Source organism: Ailuropoda melanoleuca, chromosome 1, assembly GCF_002007445.2.
Source record: "Ailuropoda melanoleuca isolate Jingjing chromosome 1, ASM200744v2, whole genome shotgun sequence".
Lineage (NCBI taxonomy): Eukaryota > Metazoa > Chordata > Mammalia > Carnivora > Ursidae > Ailuropoda > Ailuropoda melanoleuca.
In genome coordinates this window covers 71757590-71779551 of record NC_048218.1, presented here as the reverse complement: position 1 = coordinate 71779551, position 21962 = coordinate 71757590, and the positions used below count along the sequence as shown (strand labels likewise).

General features: G+C 40.4%; 1 protein-coding gene across 5 annotated transcripts in view; it reads left to right on the top strand.

Moving 5' to 3' along the window:
- The first annotated feature begins 14970 nt into the window (after nucleotides 1-14970).
- The window catches only part of OPA1 (OPA1 mitochondrial dynamin like GTPase), an 86222-nt gene continuing 79230 nt past the window's right edge, over nucleotides 14971-21962 (top strand). For 3 of the 5 annotated variants that reach the window (XM_034661089.1, XM_034661073.1, XM_034661084.1), the window contains exons 1-2: nucleotides 14972-15192; nucleotides 21591-21909. In XM_034661089.1, the coding sequence (XP_034516980.1) occupies nucleotides 15161-15192; nucleotides 21591-21909 (351 nt within the window). In that variant the 5' untranslated portion in view covers nucleotides 14972-15160. Of the gene's footprint in view, nucleotides 15193-21590; nucleotides 21910-21962 lie in introns of all 5 variants that reach the window. The other 2 variants (XR_004625698.1, XM_034661068.1) reach the window with 1 other exon arrangement.

The window sequence follows — 21962 nt, the reverse complement described above, 5'->3', positions numbered from 1 at the left end:
AGTGCTGTTAGGAGAAGAAAAGGGTACCAAATGTGTACATGAGCGAACATATACCTAGCACTCAGACCTTTGTTTCTAAAACCATTTTCCAATAAAAATTGGAAAAATGGCAGATTCCAGGTCTAGGGCAACAAATATACAAGATAAGCCTTGGAGCCTCTTATAGCCTCTTACAGTGCCAGAAAGTAAGGACGTGCTTAAAAACAGCACAAAACAGGGGCGCCTGGGTGGCACAGGCATTAAGCGTCTGCCTTCGGCTCAGGGTGTGATCCCAGCGTTCTGGGATCGAGCCCCATATCAGGCTCCACCGCTAGGAGCCTGCTTCTTCCTCTCCCACTCCCCCTGCTTGTGTTCTCTCTCTCACTGGCTGTCTCTGTCAAATAAATAAAGAAAATCTTTAAAAAAAAAAAAAACAGCACGAAACAGTGAGGATCTATCAGGAAGATACCAGAGCAGCTAAAGAACTCCCAGTGACCAAAGCTAAAACAATCTGAGCAACAAAATTTGAACATTGGATTTGGATTATAACCCAAAGTATAAAATAGCTATCCATGAGTCCACACTGATGCAAATAAAGGATAGAGTAAATAAATAAATCAAGGGAGAAGAGATCAATTTCCTTTGCCGAAGAATCCAAATAATTTATGTAGATCCCATGCCACCCTGGGAGGTTAACATAGCTCTCCACTCAAGTGTGGGCTTCACACAGCGACTTCCTTCCCAAAGAGCACAGTATAGAAAAGGGGGAAAGAAGGGTAACTTTGTGGTGACAAGGTCCACCTCAGCCAAGGGATGGAACTCAACATGGCCAATGATAAATCATGGTGGTGGTATGTGCCCTTCCCATGATGAGATGAGAATGGCACTTTGCCTCTGCTCTGTCCCCCCACCCTGAAAACTCACAATTCTGGTCTAATAATGAGAAAAACATTTGATCGACCCCAGTAGAGGGACATTCCACAAAACACCTGCCCAGTCAAGTTTGTTTCAAAAACAAGGAAAGTTTGATAAAGTGTCACAGCCAAGAGGAGCCTAAAGAGACATGACAACTAAATGTAATGTGGTTTCCTGGAACAAATAAAGAACATTACGTTAAGACTAAGAACATCTGAATAAATGATAGACTTTATAGCAATGTGTTACTCTTGGTCCGTTAGTTATGATACACGTAAAATACTAAAGCAAGATGTTAACCATAGGGGAAGCCGGGTTTGGAGAACATGGGAAGTCTGCACTATTTTCACAATTTTTCTGTAAATCGAAAACTATTCTAATATTAAAAGTTCCATCTTTTAAAAGCAGCGTGAATGTAATGTGTTTATTACAGTATTTGGGAACTGCCTGGTTTAAATTTATAGCATCCCTGCCTTTGTTTATCACCTTGTTAAAATAATTGAAGCCACCTTGATGGCAATGTCAGGAGTTTGATCTGGATTGATGTTACAAACTGGCTTGGGCTTCACCAAAAAAAAAAAAAAAAAAAAAAAAAAAAACCACAACCCAGAGAGAAACCCTTGGTTTCGTGAAATAACTCTGCCCTCTAGTGGCTTAATATTTTATATACATTTGTGGCAAAGAACAGTCAGTCACTTTTGATGTTTCCAAGTCCAGACAAGAGCCACAATATTCTCGAGGATCTTTCCTCTGCTGGAATCGTACCCCACTCTGTTCACTTGCACAGAACTTTACCTTCCTGAATGGTGCGGTGTACAAGGCACAGTTAGGCTGGGGGGCAGTTTGACAGGGTGAATGGGAACACTTAAAAATGGTTACGCGTCTTCACCCAGTAATCTCACTTTGGAAATTGCTCCCTAGGAAATAATGCAAGTTACAGAAAAAGATTTAAAGTATTAAAAAAAGTTATATATATCAATGAAAAATCTGAAACAGTAAGTGTTTAACAATCAGGGAATTGGGGAGGGAAGGAAAGAAGGAAGGAAGGAAGGAGAAAGAAGGAAAATTGTATCTATATCCTGGACTATTGTGCAGTCGATAAAGGCATTCCTAGGAATATTTAATGACATGGTTAAACTGCTCATGATAGAATGTTTAGTAAAACTCTATCAACAGTGTGATCAAAACTTTAGGGAATAATATAGATGACCATATATACACATACACCAATAAACAATGACACGTAGTTCTCAGGTCACAGTGTGCAGAAAATGTAACTTTTTTTTTATAACTCAACTTGATTTTGTTTTAATCCCTCATTTTTCCTGATGGCAGAAAAAACTCAGTCACCCCGGGGTATTCCTCAGCACTCTGTGTTTAAATAATCATTGAAGGATTTACCCCTTCCCTCCTCCTTCCATTAGATTGGTGCCTATGTTCACTGGATTTTGTCACAGAGTGAGGAAAGGCTGGTCCTTCCCCATCCTCTGTCCTCCGTCAGCTTAAGTCGAGCCATCACTTGTATTTATCTGGTCATTTGCCTGTGCTGTGACACTTGTGGCTTCATCATGAGTTTTATCTCTGCATTCTCTATCCCTTTGGAGCAAATGAAACTCTAGGGCACTTCCCCAAGCCTCCTGGGCCACAGGCAATGTGGGGTGTGGTCTCCCCATAGACTTGCCTGGTTTTGCCCATTTCTGCTCCACTCCTGCTGCGACATGTGAGCAGGAAGGACTTCTGTGCCATTGTCACTACCCCCTCAGATTTCCCCAGGCATCCGGATACAGTTCTCTGCTTAGGTCTCAGCCCCATCCCTCTAGGACTTCTATCATTCCACTAAGTATGGGAGTGTCCCTGAGACCAACTCTAGCACCTCCCAAATCTCTCCTTTCTCAGCTGTGACATTTCTATCAAATTCATGGCAGGAAAATTGGCTCTTACTTCACTCATGCTTCCACAGCCCATTATTTACAAAACTAAAATTAAGTTTTTGTCCCCCAAGGCAAACTTGGAGACTCAGAAATCCTTTTTCTCTGAGTAATGTCTCTTCCAGGAATTTCAAGTCTATTTAGAAAACGTAAATGCTGATAATTGTCGCCTTCTTTTCTCTTCGCATTCCCGTTGCAACCTTACTCGGAGTGCACACAGGAAAGTTTTGCTGGTGATTGAAAAATCAGAGGAAAGATGGGAGTAAGAAGGAATGAATACATACACACATGCTCATATATACATGCGTATGTAAGTATACACGTTCATATAGAGAAATCAATTCAATGAATGGTTTCAGTGGTTATCTATGCATTATATTTTCTTTTTTATAATTTTCCATATTTTCTGAATTTCTAGAAGAAACATATTCTACACCGTCAGAAAAAGAAAATTGTATATATGAAGGAAAATAAACAAGGTCTCTGGTTTCCAGCATTTCCACCTCAGTGAAGGAGGGGGGAATAGAAGACCTAAGCCTTCCATTGGCCATAGCCAAAGCACTCCTCTCCTCAGTCTCTGGGTTACTCGATTGTTAACCCACCGACCACTCTCCTTGAGATCCAGGTGTTCCTTGGCTTTCAGAGCACCAAGATCTCTTAGCTCTTGTTTCTAGTTCTCTGATGCATCAGAAACCTAGACCTCTGGGCACCTGGGTGGCTCAGTTGGTTAAGCGTCTGCCTTCAGCTCAGGTCATGATCCCAGAATCCTGGGATCAAGTCCCCATTAGACTCCCTGCTCAGGGGGGAGTCTGCTTCTCCCTCTGCCCCTCCCCTCCCCGCTCGTGCTCTCTCTCTCTCTCTTTCTCACTCCCAAAAATAAACAAAACTTAAAAAAAAAAAAAAACCTAGACCTCAAGTCTGAGTCTGATACTATAACAGAATGAAACTTTTGGGGGTCCTGGAAGGGGAAGAGGGCAATTTGCATGAGGGAGTAATGTCAAAATTTGTGCCCCGAGGGTGTACTCTGGTAAAATAAAGATACCACACATTGATTTGAATCTCACAGGCTTGGGACGACTTTCACCCATATGGCAAAAGTGACATTGAAGGCTCAAGACTTATCAGACTGGTGTGGCTTTCTCTTCCTGTCACATAAAACCTTTACTCTAGAAGCCCTGAGCCACCATGTTAAAAATGAACTAGTCCAAGAGTATCCTGCTGGAGGAGCCCAAGCTAATCATCCGGAGATGATGTAATGGTTGTTGTTTTAAGCCACGATGTTTTGGTCAGTTGTTATGCTGCAACAGATAATTAGAACATCTTTCTTCCTAGAAAAGGGGGTTTAATACTACTGCAGCTCCACAAAGGGAGCTATTGTAGTGAGAACTGCAACAAGATTCTATTTTAATTATCTCCATAATTAGTTCCAGAATTACTATGGGAGAAGGGCCTTTATTCTTTAGAAAAATACCTTGATTTGCCAATTAGGAACGGAAGGTAAGACCCTAAGGGGATGAGCTGACAGAGAGAAGTAAAACAATATAACTAAGCCACTCTGAATTGAAAATAGACAGAAATTTGGAAGCAGGGAAGAACAGAGAATAGAGAAGGTAAAGAGAGAGAAGGGAAGGGAAACCAAGGAGGGACAAGCAACATGGCCAGAGGCTAGAGCCCAAGTTGCAAAAATGACCAAGAGAAGTTTTTAAGAACATGAGCATCTAACAAATTTGATTTGGTTGAATATTTATGATGAACATCTCTGAATTTCTCCAGAACTTCCAACAAATTTGCTACAAGTATAGATATCTTTCATGACTTAAAAAAAAAAAAAAGGTTAAGAAATTAAGAAAAATGTTTGAGTATCACACCTATATTGACTTGGTAACAACAGGGATAACAGGTGCCAATTCCTACACTGAACTAATTTAGGATAGTGGTTCCCAACTAGGAGTGATTTTGCTCCCCAGGCAACGTTTAGAAATGTCTGGAGACACTTTCGATTGTCATAAGTGAGACAGGGCAGCCACTAGCATCGACTGGGCAGAAGCCAGGAATACTGCCAAAATTCCTCCAATGTGCAAGACAGACACCCACAATAAAGAATTGTTCAGCCTAAAATGTCAAGGTTGAGAAATCCCGATTTAGAGGAAGCAAAAGATCTAAGACAGATGTGTCCATGAGAACCTAAATCTCCAGCAGAATTTGTAGAAATCTTGGAGAAGACACTGGACTTTCTACAATCCATTGACAGTAGTTTGAATCAATCTTATCTAAATCATCAGGGCAGGGGGTTCGAGTTAACATCTGGGTTATGGCATCAAATTTAACGAATGAACCAGTAATGGTTCTTATTTGGAAGTAACAGAAACGGGCTCCAGGAAAACTGAGCAAAAAAGGAGTATATTAAGTAATAGTGGGCAGCTCAGAGAATTGTTAGAAGGGCTGGAGAAAGGGGCTTGGAGACCACACAGAAAACAACAACTCATAGAAGCAAACTCCAGAACAGGTCCATGAAGTTGTCAGTGTTCCCACAGCTGGCCAAGACACTTCTAGAATGAAGGAAGGCTATAATAGCCATCAGATAGAATGGATATTTGAAAAGAGGAAAGGAGAGGGGCTTCCAGGGTGGCGAACACGTGGAGATGTGGGGAGAGTGTCGGACTGGAGAAGACATGGAAGCTTGCACCCTTTCTCCACACCTTGCCTTATCCATCTCTTCATCTGGCTGTTGATTCGTATCTTTTATCACATCCTTTGACACACTGGGAAATGTGTGTTAGTCGATCAAGACGCCCTGGTGGAGGCTCTTCAGACCTTAAAGGTTAGTAAGGTGGCAACACTGAATGTGGTGCACCCAGGGCTCCTGCCCAGAGATCATTCTTTGTTGAAGACCACCACCCTGACGCCCCACACTGGAAGTGCTACTCATCAAGCCAGGTGACAGGTGATGGAAATTTTGGTTGAAAGCATCCTGGCTCCTCCCAATGGCCTTCTCATTCCTAAAGAATTGTTACTGAAATGATCTTATGCAGGCTGACAATTCAGTGGGATGAAACATGGCAGATTAAATAGGGGAAAAAATCTTTTAAAAAAAAATAAGAGGAAAAGAAAAAGAAACATGACATCAAAAAAGTTCATTTTACAAGCATATAAATGTCTTCCAGCCTTAACATAGAAAATCTAAATTCAGCCACTTATGCTTAAAAGTTAATTGCTATTTTTGACCCCTTAACCATAATCCAGATCAGACCACATTGGGATAATTATGATATCCTCCTAACTAGGCTCTTTGCTTGTAGCTTTCCACCTTTAACCAATCCTCCCCCCGCTGGTAGATTAACCTCCATGGAATACCATTTAAATCATGGTGCTTCCTTGCAAAGAAACTGCACATAGGTCCTTTTGCCAAAAGAAAAATATCCAAACATAATTGGACATCTTCAAACCACTTTATGATCTGTTCTCAACCTACTTTCCAGTTTTCTTTGCCATAACTCTTCCAGGGAAATGGTTTGCATTTTGAGCCCTAAATATACCAAACACAACCAAATAATGTGTGAACTTGAGAAAATTAATATATTTCTCTGAGCTCATAAAAATACAAAATGGAAATCCTATTATCTGCACTGCTCTTTGGCTTAACTGGTAGCCTTAAACCCTGAGTCCTGATGAAACTGAAGGGTAAGCGTGAGAGCACGGTCTTTCTCGTGTTTTTTGCTGATACAGTTGGACTACCAAGTCCAACCCTTTCTCAATCAGATCTCTAAGGTGCAGCCTAACATATGGAAGGCTGTAGCTCACAATAGCCTTTTCTTCCAGTGCTCTTAAAACAGCCAGCCCTTATTAACAGGCCCATGGAATGGTCGTGAAAGTTGAGAATACGTCAATGTCTTTCAATCTCTCTGTGTAGAATGTATATTTTAATGGGGTAGGAATCAGGCTCAAACTGCAAACTCAGGTGTGCAATAAATATTGCGTTTCTTTACATCAACTGAATTTTAACTCTGAGCCCTTGTTCAGTTGGTTTCTAGAAAATTCAATGGCTGTCAATATAGTGGTTCTCCTGATATGGAGAGTCAAGTAAAATTAGGTTACTCTCCCATTATGGAGAATAAAAGTAGGTATCATAGTGTTTTAGACATTGATGGACATTGGTTACAAAGTAATCTAAAACTCTAAGTTCAGGGACATCTGGGTGGCTGTTGGTTAAGCTACTGCCTTCGGCTCAGGTCATGATCCTGGGGTCCTGGGATCTGTCCGCCGGTTCTGTCTGCAGCTCCCCCTGCTTGTGCTCTCTCTCTCTCTGACAAATAAATCAATAAAACCTTTTTAAAAATAAAAAAAATTAAAAAAATAAAACTCTAAGGAAAACTCAAGGGAAATATAGACAGCAAACATAACCAGAAGACAATATTCCATTCTTGGAGAATAATAGCACTATAATTGGAGAATAATATGATTATTATTGTTGGTGGTGGTGGTGGTATAGCTGATGCTCATAATGGCAGAGCTAGACAGTCTGCACAGGTTTCAGGTGCTCCTCTGTAGTTCCCAGCTTTACCTGTGGTTAAGTTGACCATATGACTAGGTTCTAACCAATAAAAGGTAGACAGAAGTGATCTTTGACCTACTGACCATTCGCAGGGTGGCCATTTTCAACAATCAGCCCAGACAACTCTTTTAGTCCTTCACAATCAGCCCAGACAACCCTGTGGGCTCTCCAAAGTGACCTTGAAGACCAGATGTTTCAGCTGGTGTAAGCTCAAGGAAGCTCAGGAAACAACCAGCAGGTCTGAGCCTCCAGCCTTCCAGAAAACCCTCTGTTGTACATCAAACTGTCACTTGAGAAGGAAGTAGCTCTGTTTGTGTTTAAGTCCTTGAGATTTGAAAGTATATTTTGTAGAGCAACATAACCCATCCTACCTGAATTAATACAACTAGTAAGCGCTTACTATACACCAGGCACAGCTCTAAATGCCTCACGTCTATTAGCTTTTTTATAATGAGATTGACACATTAGCACGTCGTATGATGTCATGGTAACAGACTGATGCAGAAGTAACCTAACATAGTCATTGAAACCCAAATTCACCACCCACATCCTTACAGTATGTCTGCCCCCCTTCCTTTCCACTTTTCTAAATCTCACCCATCCCCTAGGAAGAAACAAGATGGCAAACAAAGGAAACAAAGGAAGAAGGAGTTCTAATTTGTGATTGTTTTATGTAAATGTGTAAATCCAATCCTGTCTGTTAAGAACTCCTTGGCTCCTGTGCACTCCTATCATCTCTCCTACTGGAATAAACAGCCTTCTCTAAATGCTGGCACCATTGCTGTGTATGTGGGTCTCTAGACCAAGAGATGGTAGATCTCATTTTCTCATGGTGTTCATGAGCTATATTAGGATTATAGCACTTGTAACAAGCTACTGCCTCAACTGCTCATCTTGGCCCTTCCTACTGCAAAGGAAACTCAGGACCACCCAAAGGATGAGAAACTAAGGAGGCTGTCAACAGCTCGCAACAATGAGCAGCAAGGATGTGGGAGTCTGTCCCTTTGCAAGGCACATAGTCCAATCTACTCTCACCGAGGAAGACACTAGCGAGCTGGAAAGGAGTTCGTATGGGTAATCCTAGAATAGACTGCCATGCAGAATTACTTAAGGACTAATACGTAAGTTATTTCTTGCACAGGCCAAGTTTGGGAACATGGTGGAAGTAGAGGATATATTTTTAGTCTAAAAAGGAAGCAAAAATCAAGTGTTCCAAAGTGTGAGCAAAAATACCTGCAAGCAGGAGGAAGAAAGCCTCAGAACCTGGAGAGTGGAAGAAAGGAATACTTCTGCCGGCTTTGGTCATGGCATTGGCCCATAAAAATAAGACAGCATATAAGTGGTCAGAAGTATAGGAAACTTCAAAACAAATTAAGAACTAAATGGCAAAAGTTTTCCATGATGGAAAACATACATATACATACCGGCGGTATGCTGCTGAATGTTTAGCAACCAGCTCTACAAAACAAATCACGCATATATATGCATGTTTATTACACATTTTACTAGGAATAAATGCTTGATTATTTTGATTGCTGTCTATTCAGCAAAGAAGTTGCTCACATCATTGACCTATGAGTTTAAATCTGACATGAATATTGGTTGCTATTTGCCTATACGTTAGCAAGTAAGAAGAAAGTGAAACACAGACATGTGAGAGCTTAAATAATTCATGAAAACGGGCATGACTTCTTTACTGAATCAGATAAAAGTTTTTAAATACTGGAAGAATATTTCCTCAGTTTTCCATGCTCTTCACAATGAAATAGCCATAGACACAATACACTTTAAAATTTAACCCATAGTATTACTGTTTTTCCATGACTTTCTTAAGACTAAACAATCAACAGAATAATAAATTGGGCCCCAATTGGTAGAGTGTGCTTACTTCTATGGTGTAAATACTGCCATAATAACTAATTTCAAGCTACCAACAAGATGTCAGCGGAGTTGGAAAGAGATACACAGTAGCATGCTATTTATATAATTATTTTTGCCCCAAAGATTTACTGGATATAGATAACCATGGGCATAGAAAATAGTTCTTTTTATAATTAGTGGTCATAGGTAACCACTACTGTCCCCCCAATTCCTAGTCCTCACGATCCTTTGGAATCTGATGGATTGAATCTGTTGGATTGAATCCAATCGATGCTTAGGTGGAATCTTTTGGGTGGCTGAGAACCCCGAGAGGTCTTGATCTCTTCCAAGTATGGGAATGGTAGTTAGGGGAGAACACTCTCCTCTTTCTGGCCTCTAGGAATCTACCCTCCAACTTTTGCTTCTCCAAGGCCCTCTCTCTAATCCCAGGCTCCTAGCAAAATCTCAGCACAGACTTAAGCTTTCTTAGAGAGCTTTCCCCAAAAGAGCCTTTGAATTCCCCACATTTCCTTCCTGCTAACATCCCTGAGGCAAAGAAATTACCAAAACTGCCTACCCTTTCAATGGGGGAAGGAAAAGAGAAGTCTGGAGAAATTACATAAATTCAATTCAAAAGTTTACCTCAACTCGGTAGTGTGTACAGCTGAATCAAGTCTTCAGTGTGAGTATTCCACATGGAGCCACGTTTTCTCAGCCCATAAGGTTTTTTTTTTTTTTAAAGATTTTTATTTTTTATTTATTCGACAGAGATAGAGACAGCCAGCGAGAGAGGGAACACCAGCAGGGGGAGTGGGAGAGGAAGAAGCAGGCTCATAGCAGAGGAGCCTGATGTGGGGCTTGATCCCATAACGCCGGGATCACGCCCTGAGCCGAAGGCAGACGCTTAACCGCTGTGCCACCCAGGCGCCCCCCATAAGGTTTTTGACTAGCAGTGCTCGGTGCAGTTTTTTTTCCTAATTAATTACTAACATATCTGTGAAAACTCAACAAAAATATGAACTTTTATAACCAGATTCACAGAGGAATAACCACGAAGGATAAGACCGATGCAGCAGAATAAAGGGTTATAGTCATTGGTCAATATATCTTTTGCTGCATAAAACAAAGTAAACCCTCTGGTCTTACAAGAAAAAGAAAGGGGAAAAAAGATGAAGCCTCTGAAAAAATATTGTAGGAAAGAATGGAAGGAGATATAATACACAAAGTGTAACATAGCGCCTAGCACATTAAATGGGTGTCCACTGGTAGTAGTAATTACAATAGTCATTATAATAAAAATATCCAGAGGAAGCTCATATCAGTGAATTTATTATCTATGAGTTTATTCACTAGAGGGACAAGAAAAAATTTTAGACAACAATTTTGCATCTTTAATATAACGAAAAAAAACTTGACCTCTAAGATACAGGTACAGAAAGCAATAAAGATAAGTAAAGGAAATATTCAAGACTTATAATGCAAAAGTAACTTTTAGAAACTGCTTAGAAGGCAAAAGTGCCGCTGTAGAAAATAAAATTTGTGACATGGAATGCAGACTTGAGATTTCTTCTTAGATTGCAGGAAAAGAAGACAAAGGTATGAAAGTCATTAAAACTAAGAAAATGATAAATATAAAGGAATAAAGATTAGAAGTACAATTTTAAAACTACAGCTATTTCTGAGTGCGGCTGAGCTGCATAAACTTGATACTTCAAACACTCTCTCTCTCCTTAGTATCAGAGAGAGGTCATTGAAAAGAATTTAAATGGAGCTGTGAGGTAGGCAGAATAATGCCATCCACAAAGAAGTCTGCATCTTAATCCCTGGAACCTGTGAATATGGCAAAAGAGAATTAAGGATGCAGATTGAATTAAGGTTACTAACCAGCTGGCTTTAAAATAGGAAGATTATCCTAGATTATCTGGATGGGTCCAATGAAACCACGAGGGTCCCTAAATGTGGAAGAGGGAAGCAGGAGAGTCAGTGTCAAAGACATACCATGTTCCAAAGATTCAACCAGTCATTGCTAGCTTTGAAGATGGAAATGAGCAAGAAGCAAGGAACGTGGCAGCTTCCAAAAGCTGTAAAAGGCAAAAAGCCAGCTTCTTCCTGAGAGGCCCCAAAAGGAAGCAGCACTGTGCCCATTTTGTTTTTAGCCCGGTGAAATGCATTTCTTACTTCTGACCCCTAGAACAGTAAGATAATAAGTTTGTTTTGTTTTAAGCCATTTCATTTGGGGTAATTTGTTACAGCCCAATAGAAAAACAAATACAGCTGGAATAAATTCTACATAGTACACAGGCTGTGTGCCTTTCATACTCATCCTCTACTCCTCCTTTTTACACTCACAAGATTGTCTTTCTGTCACATTCATTTTCTTTTTCTTTCTGCATCATTTTTACAAGAAGTATGTGATAAATTTTAAGCCATTATGATGAAAACTTTCCAATACATACAAAGTGAACAGAAAAGTATAAGGAGCCCTCTTGTACCTACCACCCAGCTTCCATAATTATCAACATTTCATCAGTCTTGTTCCATCTAATCTCCACCCACTTCAACCCTCCCCACTCAATTTATAGATGCATATAAAATGTGCATACACATATCTGAAACTTGGAATGTACAATTCTTAGCCGCACATTATGATAAACAGATACATCCAAGTAACTCAGACCCCTAACATTTCTATCTTCCTAGAAAGTTCCCCAATGATCCTTTCTTACTCCCAACACCCATTTTCCCATAAGTGGAATGTCCCCTTTTGATTTCAGCATGTCTGTTAGACCGATTCATGTTGTTACATGTCCAATAGTTCTTTCCTGTTTGGCGTTGAATAGTATTTCCTTGCATAAATTCATTTTTCCATTTTCTTGTTGATGCACACTTGGTTTGGTTCCAGTTTTTGGCTACTGTGAATAAAGCTGCTATGAACATTTTTGTACAAGCCTTTTTGTGCACGATATATTTTTATTTCTCCTAGATAAATCTGTATGAATGGAATTGCTAGACCAAAGGGGAGGTGTATGTTTAACTTTATAAGAAACTGCCAAATATTTTCCCAAAGTGGTCATACTATGTACATTTCTATCAGTAGTGCCTAGGAGTCCTGGTTGCCTCACATGATTGCCAAACTTGGATTTGTCAGTCTTTTCAAGGCTTGCAGTTTTAGTGAAGATACAGTGTTATCTCATTGTGGTTTTAATTTGCATTCCCTTGATGACTAATAACATTGAGCACTGTATGTGTTCTTTGGCTCTCTCTATATATATCCTTTGTGTAGTGTTTGTTTGCATTTTTAACTGAATTGTGTCTTAGTCCATTTGGGCTGCTATAACAAAATACCAAAAATTGGGTAGCTTATAAAGACAGAAATTTCTCACAGTTCTGGAGGCTGGGAAGTCCAAGATCAAGGTGCCAGCACGGTCTTGTTCTGGTCAGTGAGAGTCTGCTTTCTGGCTCATAAATGGCTGTCTTTTTTGCTGTAACTTCACAGTGTGGAAAAGTTAGGGAGCTATGTGAGGTCTCTTTCATAGGAGGCTAATCCCATTCATGAGGGCTCCCCCCCCCATGATTTAGGCCTCCCAAAGGCCCTTAATTCCAACAAAATGGCCCTTAGTACATTCAAACCAAGCAGGTTGTTTATCTTATTACTGAGTTGTAAGAATTTCTTATCTATTCTGGACGTGTAAACATTGTCAGATAAATATTCTAAAAATATCTTCTCCAAATTCGATGTCTGTATATTAAATTCTCTCAGTGTTATTTCATGAGCAGAAGTATTTTAGTTTGATAAAGTCCAATTTATCAATTTTAATTTTGTGGTATTACATTCTGTAACCTAAGAAATCTTTGTCTACTCCCAAGTTGCAAGGTATTCTATATTTTCTTCAAGAGATTTATAGGTTTTATTGTTACTTTTAGGGCTCTGTCCCAGCTTATATAATTTTTGTTTATGAATACTAATTTTTGTATATGATATAAGTTTATATTAAATTTTATGTATAACATGTTTGGGGTATATTTTCCCATATAGATATTCAATTGTTCTCATGTCGTTTATTAAAAAGACTTCTATATTGCTTTGGCGCTTTTGTCAAAAACCAGTTGACTGCACAAATGGAGATCTATTTCTGAGCCCTCTAATTTGGTCCCTTGATCTATTTGTTCTTATCCCAATACTATACTGTCTTGATTATATTATTAAGTCTTCAAGTCAGGTGGTTATAAAAACTCTAGTTTTGTTCTTTGTTTTAGATATTCTAGGCACTTTGCATTTCTATATACATTTTAGAATATTTTGTTAATTTCTACAATATGTACCTGCTGAAATTATGTTGGGAATGGGTTGAATATATAGACCAACTTGGTTCTAATGCCTTGGCAGCCTACTAAGCAAACCAAAATTTAAGCCTATAAATGCATTAAGATTAAGGAAACAACTGGGAAGTAACAGTAACAAAGGAATTTTTGCACAACTCTGCAATCTTGGAAAAAGCTATGGTTTGCACAGGTCAGTATAGCAAGTTCCTTTTCTGGACCTGCTATTAAAACAGTCGCCACAATAAATATAATAAAGAAAATCCCCAGAGTCCTGCATTTGGGGAGTTTACTACCAATGGCTGGGTCTAATACTGGGCTCTGTTGTAAGTGTATGGATACTGATTTAGGATTCTGATGATTAAGGGAAAAGGAATTGCGGGGGGATGCCCTTGCAGTGAAGAGGGGAGTACAGGGCCCTTTGATTTTGGCCCTGATTAAGCCACTAGACTTCATTATCTTTCACAGGCTACACCCCTTTTATGGGCCCCACACAAGAGTGTTAAGGGAAAACTGTATTTAAAGTCATAGAACTGGTTCATATTAGGTAGGGAGAGAATGAAGACAGAGAAGGAAAGGGGTCCAGGATCTCTGAGATCTGGAACCCTCCTACGCTGAGAATTTCGGGAGAGGAAGAAGCAGCAAAGGAGAATGGGGAGCAGCAGCTTCTGGAAAAAAGGAGAACGTTATGTCCCAAAAACCCAGAGAGGGAAGCCAACTAAAAAGGAGAGCGCTGAGCACCCAACATTCTAAGCTGAATGCTGATAATATGGAATTGTTGGAGGCTTTGACACAAGCCATTTCAACAAATTAGTGGGATTAAAAGCCAAATGAAAGCCATTTAAAAAGTGAATGAAGAAACAGACAAAAAAAAATCATTTTTGATGCACTTATAAAGCGCACAAACTTATTCCAAACCCACGGCTGATCTAATCTGAGCCCTTCTCGGATGTGACCTTCAGAAGATTCTAAAGCACTTAACCAATCCATGACTCCTCTTGCTTCCCAAGATTGTTCTTAAAGTGCTTTGTAAACAAGGGCACCGAACAAAAGAGTGGGGCAACCATTGGTTTTTATTATTCTATTACACTATTAGCACACTCATTTGGTACTACATAGGCTCCTCCATGCTCCCTCAATATCTAAATTTTCTTAAATCGGTAGCCACCCAGTGAGAATTTATCAATCCGCTTTCCTCGCCCTACACTTTGCCAGTCCCTGCTCAACTCTCAACTCCTCGCGTCTCCAAATCTCTGACCTGGGAAACTGAAATTTCGTTAATTCCAACCCGGAAACAAAGAGGGAAAGCGGAAAGTGTTTGTTTCCTCTGGGGGCTCTGAGCACGGGCACCACTCCTCTCCGGACCGTTTGTGCTGCTCTCCTAGGAAAGGTGGAGGGTGCTTGTTTTTCTGACGGACGGAGTACGGGTGCCGGGCGGGATCTCGCGGAAGTCTATGCGCCATTGGGAGGGCCGCAGTGGCTGCTCTGTGTCCTTGTTGCCGAGGGCTTCTTCCTGGGTCATTCCTGGAGCAAGGGCCGGACGGGGGCTGACACCAGGGCTCCCGCGTGGCCCTGTCGGCGCCTGTGTGACCTCCTCGCCGGCGGGATGTGGCGACTACGCCGGGCCGCCGTGGCCTGGTAAGTGTGGGCTCCGAGCTGGCCCCGTTATTTCTGGGGCCTCCGAAAAACCGAGTTATTTCATCACTACCTCCAGAATGTGTACATAAGTTACAGGCCAGGCGGAGGGAGGTTGGAGGATTCCGGGGTATTTTTGAGGAGCCGCAGTTACAGGAGCCCTGACCAGGCTTACCTGAAGTGCTGGCTGCAGTACTGGCCCTTGTTCCTGTTCCTGTGCCACTCGAAGATTCTGGGCTCCTTTCATTCTTGGCCTGTCTCTGTTGTCCTTTTGTCCCTGCTCCTTTCACCTTTCTGTCCTTGCTGTTATCACTGTCTCTGGTTGCTTCTTGTTTCTGCCCTCTACCTCCCGGCCTCTGGCTTTATTCATGTGTCACCCTCTCCGCCTCTCTCAACTCTTTTTCTTCTAGGTGTACATTGCTCTTGGGGGTACTCGTTCTTCTCCCAGAATGAAGAGGACTCTGTCTCTTGTTCTAATCCGCTGAGTAGACTTGCTTTGGAGTCAGATCTGGGCAGTGACGCAAATGGTGTTAGAGATGGTGATTAGAGATGCCCTCTTAATAGCAGCTTTTCAGTGTTTAGGGAGGAAGACTTACTTTGGATGCAAAGTGGTGAATATAGCACCAACTTTCTAATCACACTGTTACTGCTGCCCTGACCTGGTTTAATCCCAAGTAAAAAAAGCTTAGAATCTTTTCATTTCTGTGGGTTACTATATACATTTTAATAAGATTTAAATTTGACTTTATCTTCACACATATTTGTGTTCTGATATCCTTAGATACTTTCAACCTTAACTCATTGTTGCAGGCTTTTGATAAGAAGTAATATGCATCAAATAAGGTTGGAAAAACTTGGTTTTCCCAAATTAGCCTCTAAACACTCATCTTGAATTTTTTTCAGAATGTTGTTTAAAGTGTGTAGGGAATTTATAGTTTTTATAAGGAATGGAATCCAAATTTTTATGAAGGTTGAGTCTAAATTTAGAACTGGGTGACAATAGTTATAGTCAGAATAATTGAATAGTTATTTCTAATTTTAAGGAATGTGAGTTTCTGAGTAAATCCACAGCCCTTGATACTGCAGTAAATTATTTACTACCTTTTTATTTCTACTCCTGTTTCCTGAAGAAACATATCTACTTTTATTTAAATAAAAAGGAAAAATAATTGAGCTTAACAACAGACTAATAACTGATACTTGTTTGTTCAGGTGGATCCTGTTGGGCTAAATTGTTTCTTAAGTTACTATGGACTACATAGAGTCATGGCTTAAAAGTGTTTATGTTGATAGCACAGTTTAGCTCCCCTGCAGAAGGAGAGATTTGGAAGGTCAAAAGCCTCAAGCTGTGGAATTTGTCTTTTGCTGTATTTCTTCTGCATGTTTGTTATGAAGGAGTACACTTAAATTCCCATTCTTAAACAGATGGGAACATAAACATTTTTTGATATAACATATCTAAATACATACTCACAGACATTTAAAATCAGTGACCAGCATTTATTTAGGTGCAATAAATGGTTGTGTAAATATGTTGAAAAATAGATTTGTATTAGGAGATGGTATATAGGTTAAAAGAGATGGTAGTTGAGAGAGAATACATAATTTGGGGAGTCATGATGTGGGGGGGTTTGTTTTACAACACATTGATTTTTAGTTTGGCCAAATATAGAAATCTACATTCAAAATACTTTTCCTTCAGAACGGTAAAGGCATTGCTACGTTTTTTTCTGGCATCCTTTGTTATTAATACAGACTCTCAAGACAGTCTGATTTTTGTGTCTTTGTAGGTGTCCTGTTCCTCTCTTCACGGAAGCTTTCAGGATCTTGGCCTTATCTTTAATTTCTCAAGGCTTTTCTTTGCCAAAGGTGTGGGTCCCCCCACCTCAGCCTCTACCCCAAATCTGGCTTGGTACTAATGGGCCTTTCTGTTGAAAAGATTCTTCAGTTCTGGGAAGTTTTTCTTCTTTCTTTATTTTCTTCCTTTCATTTTTCCTCTTCTTTTTGTTTTTAGACTCCTGTTAGATAACTTGGTCTTCTTAGATTGATTCTGTATGTCCATGATGTGCAAAATATGATCTGTGCTTCTCATATGTTTGAAAAAAAATAGAAATATGCCACAATATGTGTATATACACACTTATTTTTAAATTATATATATATATGTATCTGTACTAATTAATTATTTACATTATAATTCTGCCCTAACATAATCTTGAAGGATGATATACAAAAAAATAATGTATCTGGAAGCTTTGGTACTTTCTTCCTGAAACCCAGTGAGTCATTTTGTGTATTCTATGGAACACATTCCATACACATCCCCACTTTGGATACCACTTCTCTGAGTCACTTAACTTTTTTCTCATGGTTTCCACCTTTTTTCTTTATGTTGTAAGTTCCCAAGAATGTCCTTAATACATTTTCTGGTGTTGCTATTCATTTTTTTTATTGGCTATTACATCTTTAATTTCCATGAATTCCTTTCAAACATTTATTAAACTCTTAAAGAGATGTTTAATTCAATTAACTTTGTAATAGCATCTTAGCAATAGGACTGCTTGGGTCTGGAGTTTATCTCTTTGGATATATATTTGGATTAACTCCTTTCTTGAAAAAAGCAAACAACTTTTGAGGGATAGAGGACTACTCATTGATACATTAGTAGAGGTTAGTGCAGTTAATGTTGAAATGACATTTATTGAGCGTTTACTCTGTGGTCATTGCTAGGTTCTTCCACCTTTTGTTTTGTTTTTGCTATTCTCCCAATAATGTATGTTCATCCAGCAAATTTATTAAGTATCTACTACTTGTGAAGCACCGGGCTAGGCTTCAGAAATACAATGATAAGCAAAACAGGACCTCCGTGGCCTTTTGAAGATTGCAGTTTACTGGTAGAGACAAATATTAATCCAATAATTCCACTATTATGTAATACCAATTTCATGTGCACTGAGGAAAACGTAAAGGGAGCTAAGAACTGTAGCAAGGGACTCAAATTAGAATGTAGGTTCCGGGAGAGGAGGGGACGCTGCGGTGAAACCATTTGTGACCAGAGTTAACAGAAGTAGTGGGAGTTAAGTAGGTAGAAGAGTTTGTCCAAGCGCAGTGGGTATCAAGGCCCTGAGATGGAAGGAGTACGGCACAGTGGAGGGGCTAGGTGAAAACTGGTCTGGGTGGAGCTTGGAGGTGAGAGGAAGAGAGGAAGGATTAGACCATGGAGGGCTTTAGAGACCAGGAATTTGGGTTTTATTCTGAGTGTAGGAGGAGACGTTGGGGAGATTTATGCAGGTGAGTGACAGTGATCAGATTTACATTTCAGAAGAGTGCTCTGGTTGTGCTGTGGAGAATACCTCCGCTGAGACTGCTACAGCAGCCCAGGTAAGGAATGGTGGTAGTGGAGATGGGAGAAATGGAAGATTCAAGATCTATGTTGGAAGTAGAATTAACAGAACTTGAGGATGAGGAAGGTATCAAGAATGAGCCCCAAGTTTGTGGCTTATGGGACTGGACAGGTGTTTGCCCTTTCCTGAGATAGGAAGTACTAGAGTGTGGTCAGGGTTTGGAGGGACGGAGGAAAGATATCACGGATTTGGATATTTGAGGTACTTTTTGATATCTAAGGGGTGATGTGCAGTGGGCAGTTGGACACAAGGATTGGAAGCTTAACTATTTGTATTAGACATATAAGTTTTGAGAAACATGAGTATGTATATGGTAATTGAGGAAGTGGGTGTGGATAAGATTGCCTAGGAAGAGTAAATAGAATGAGAAGTGACTTTATATCTAAGTCCCATGAACTCCCAACATTTAAAAGGTAGCTGTGGTGGGGTGATGGGTGGCTCAGTTGGTTGAGCATCTGATTCTTGATTTTGGCTGGGATGGTGATCTCCAGGTCCTGGGATCAAGCCCGTGTTGGGCTGCATACTCACCGGGGAGTCTGCTTGGGATTCTCTCTCCTTCTGCCCCACCCCCCACGCTCACAAGCTCTCTCTCTCTCTCTGTCTCTCTCTCTCTAAAATTAAAAAATAAAAAATAAATTAAAAAGGGTAGTTGGGGAGGAGGTGCCTGAAAAAGAGTGGCCAGTGAGTAGGAGTAAAGCTACTGACTGTCGGTGTAAAGGGAGTTCCAACAAGGAGGGGGTGTTAACACTGTCAGATATTGCTGAGAGAGAGAAAATGAGAATTGATAAAACAAATGCCAATTGGAAGGTGTCAGGACACTCAGTAAGGGCTGTTTTGCTGAAGTGATACAGTTGGAAGTCAAGTTGGTTTGGCTTGTAACAGAATAGCTAGAGCAGGAAACCGGCTTCTTTTATTTCTCTCTTCTTTAAATTGAGAGAGACTTGACTAGTGATTCCTGAAAAGGCAGAAAGAATTCAGAGGAAGAGGGATTTGTCTTTGAAGGGAAGAGGAGTACTTACTGTAATCTCACAGGGCTTAGGGCTCCTGCAGAGAGGGGCAGCTAGAGGAGGCTGGGGGTAGATGCAGTAGGAAGCAACAGCATGTCTCCTGATGGCTTCCATTTTCTCCAGAAAATTGCAGGAAGTATGGGGAGAATGTGGGAGGGTAGAAGAGGGTGGGGAACATCTGAAGTAGTCCTAGGAGAGTGTGGAAGAATGAATTGGTAAAGAAAGTAAGATTCTCAGGCGTTCTTAGAGGCCTACGTGAGATGTCTGTCCAGTGGGTTCAGTTTTCTTCAGTAGTGCTTCATTCCCTTGGTACAGGCTTAAAGTGATAATAAGGTTCATCTAGGGTTTGTATTTTGCCAGACAAGTGTAACCAAAAGCCAGAGGGCAATTGAGTTTAGAGTATTTGCAAAAGAGTCCTTGAAACTATGAACTATGAACTATTTTTAAGGTGGGTAAGTAGGTAAATAGATAAGGTGAAGACTAATACGTTAAGAAGAAAAAAGAAGGATCCATGACTTGGTTGTTCCAGTAGGATCAAAGATGGTTGTAGTGAAGGGGATTATGGTCTGGGAAGAAGATACTTGAATTAGTGATTATTGACAATAACTCTGATGTAGCTATTATCCCATTTTAACAAATTTTAAAAAACTGAGTCTTTGGTAGGTTCATAATTTGCCCTTGATTGCACACAAGTAAGCAGTGAAACTGTAGATGGAACCAGAGTTTATCTGGCTCAAAACACTAAGTGGCTCCAAGGATGGAGTTGAAAGAAGTTTGAGCTAAATGTTATGGAACTGTGGGCTCTTCCCCCCAAGTTGGTTTGGCTCTTGATTTTTTTTTTTTTTTATCTGTAAGTGGTAATGTTAGTCTCCCAGCGAAAACGTCAGATTACTATTTACTCTTTTCCCTTGTCTCCCATGTCCAGTCTGTCATTCTGGTCTCTACCTTTCCCTTTCCTTTGTCAGTGCTGCCACCTCACCTCACTCTAGTGTCTTCTCTTATATCTGCACAACTGATATACAATCACCATATGACTCCCCCAATTACCAAAAGCTGGGTGGCTTCAACAGTAGACATTCATTTCGCACAGTTCTGGAGCCTGAGCGCTCCAAGATTAAGGTGCCAGCATATTTGGTGTATGGTGAGGACTTGCTTCCTGGTTCATAGATGGGCATCTTCTTTCTGTGTCCTCACATGACAGAGAGTGAGCGAGAGAGAGATGTGTGCTCTTCATCTCCTTATAAGGGCCCCAGTCCCAACACAGGGGCTCCATGTCCAGGACCACATATAAAGCAGATTACTTCCCAAAGGCCTCACCTCCAAATACTTCATGTTGAGAATTAGGCTCCATATATAAATTTTGGGGGGACACAAGTATTCAGATTATTGCACATTGCCTTTAGTATCTTCTTTTATTACTCTTTAATCTTATTCTTCTCAGAAACTTTCAGTCAGGTGCCTTATATGTAGTTAATGATTTTTCCTTAATTTCTGTCCCTGGGCTATCTCAGGATCCTGAGACCTAGAGGAGAAGCCAAAGAATAGCTGTTCTAAGCTGTTGGAATTTTTGTGCTTAAAAGCAGGTTTGCGTTCATTTTGTTTCCAATTTCCCTGACAGCGAACAGCAGTTAATAAAATAAGTGAATGAGAGGGCAGGCTCTGGAGTCCCACTGCCTGGGTGTGAATCCTTCTATCTGTGTGGACTTGGGCAAGTTATTCATGTGTGTGCCACCTTTTCCTCATTAGTAGAACGGAGGTAATACTAGTATTTTCGCCATGGGATTTTTAGCAGGATTAAAGGAGGTAGCACATGCGGCAGCAGTGCCTGGCACGTAGTGAATGGCTAGTAGATACGAGGTACAGTATGACGTAGTGGGAGTGGCCCCATGCGCGCGTGTGTGTTTTCTCTTGTGTATATGGCTCTTTTTATATCATTTCCTTTGCATTGTTTCCCAGTCTGATCTTTGTCCCATGCTGATTTTTTTTTTAGTGAGGTCTGCCAGTCCTTAGTGAAGCATAGCTCTGGAATCAAAGGAGGCTTGCCGCTACAAAAACTGCATCTGGTTTCACGAAGTACTTATCATTCACATCATCCTACCTTAAAGCTTCAAAGACCCCAATTCAGGACGTCATTTCATCAGTTCTCCTCTTTAACTAACCTTCCCTTACGTAAATTGAAACTTTCTCCAATTAAATATGGCTACCAGCCATGCAGGAATTTTTGGCCAGCAAGATTAGCTGCAAGACTCTTAAAACTTCGATATCTCATACTAGGATCTGCTGTTGGGGGTGGCTATACAGCCAAAAAGGTGAGTCTAATTTCCACTGCTTTTTCAGTTATTTTTAGCATGACTATTTGACG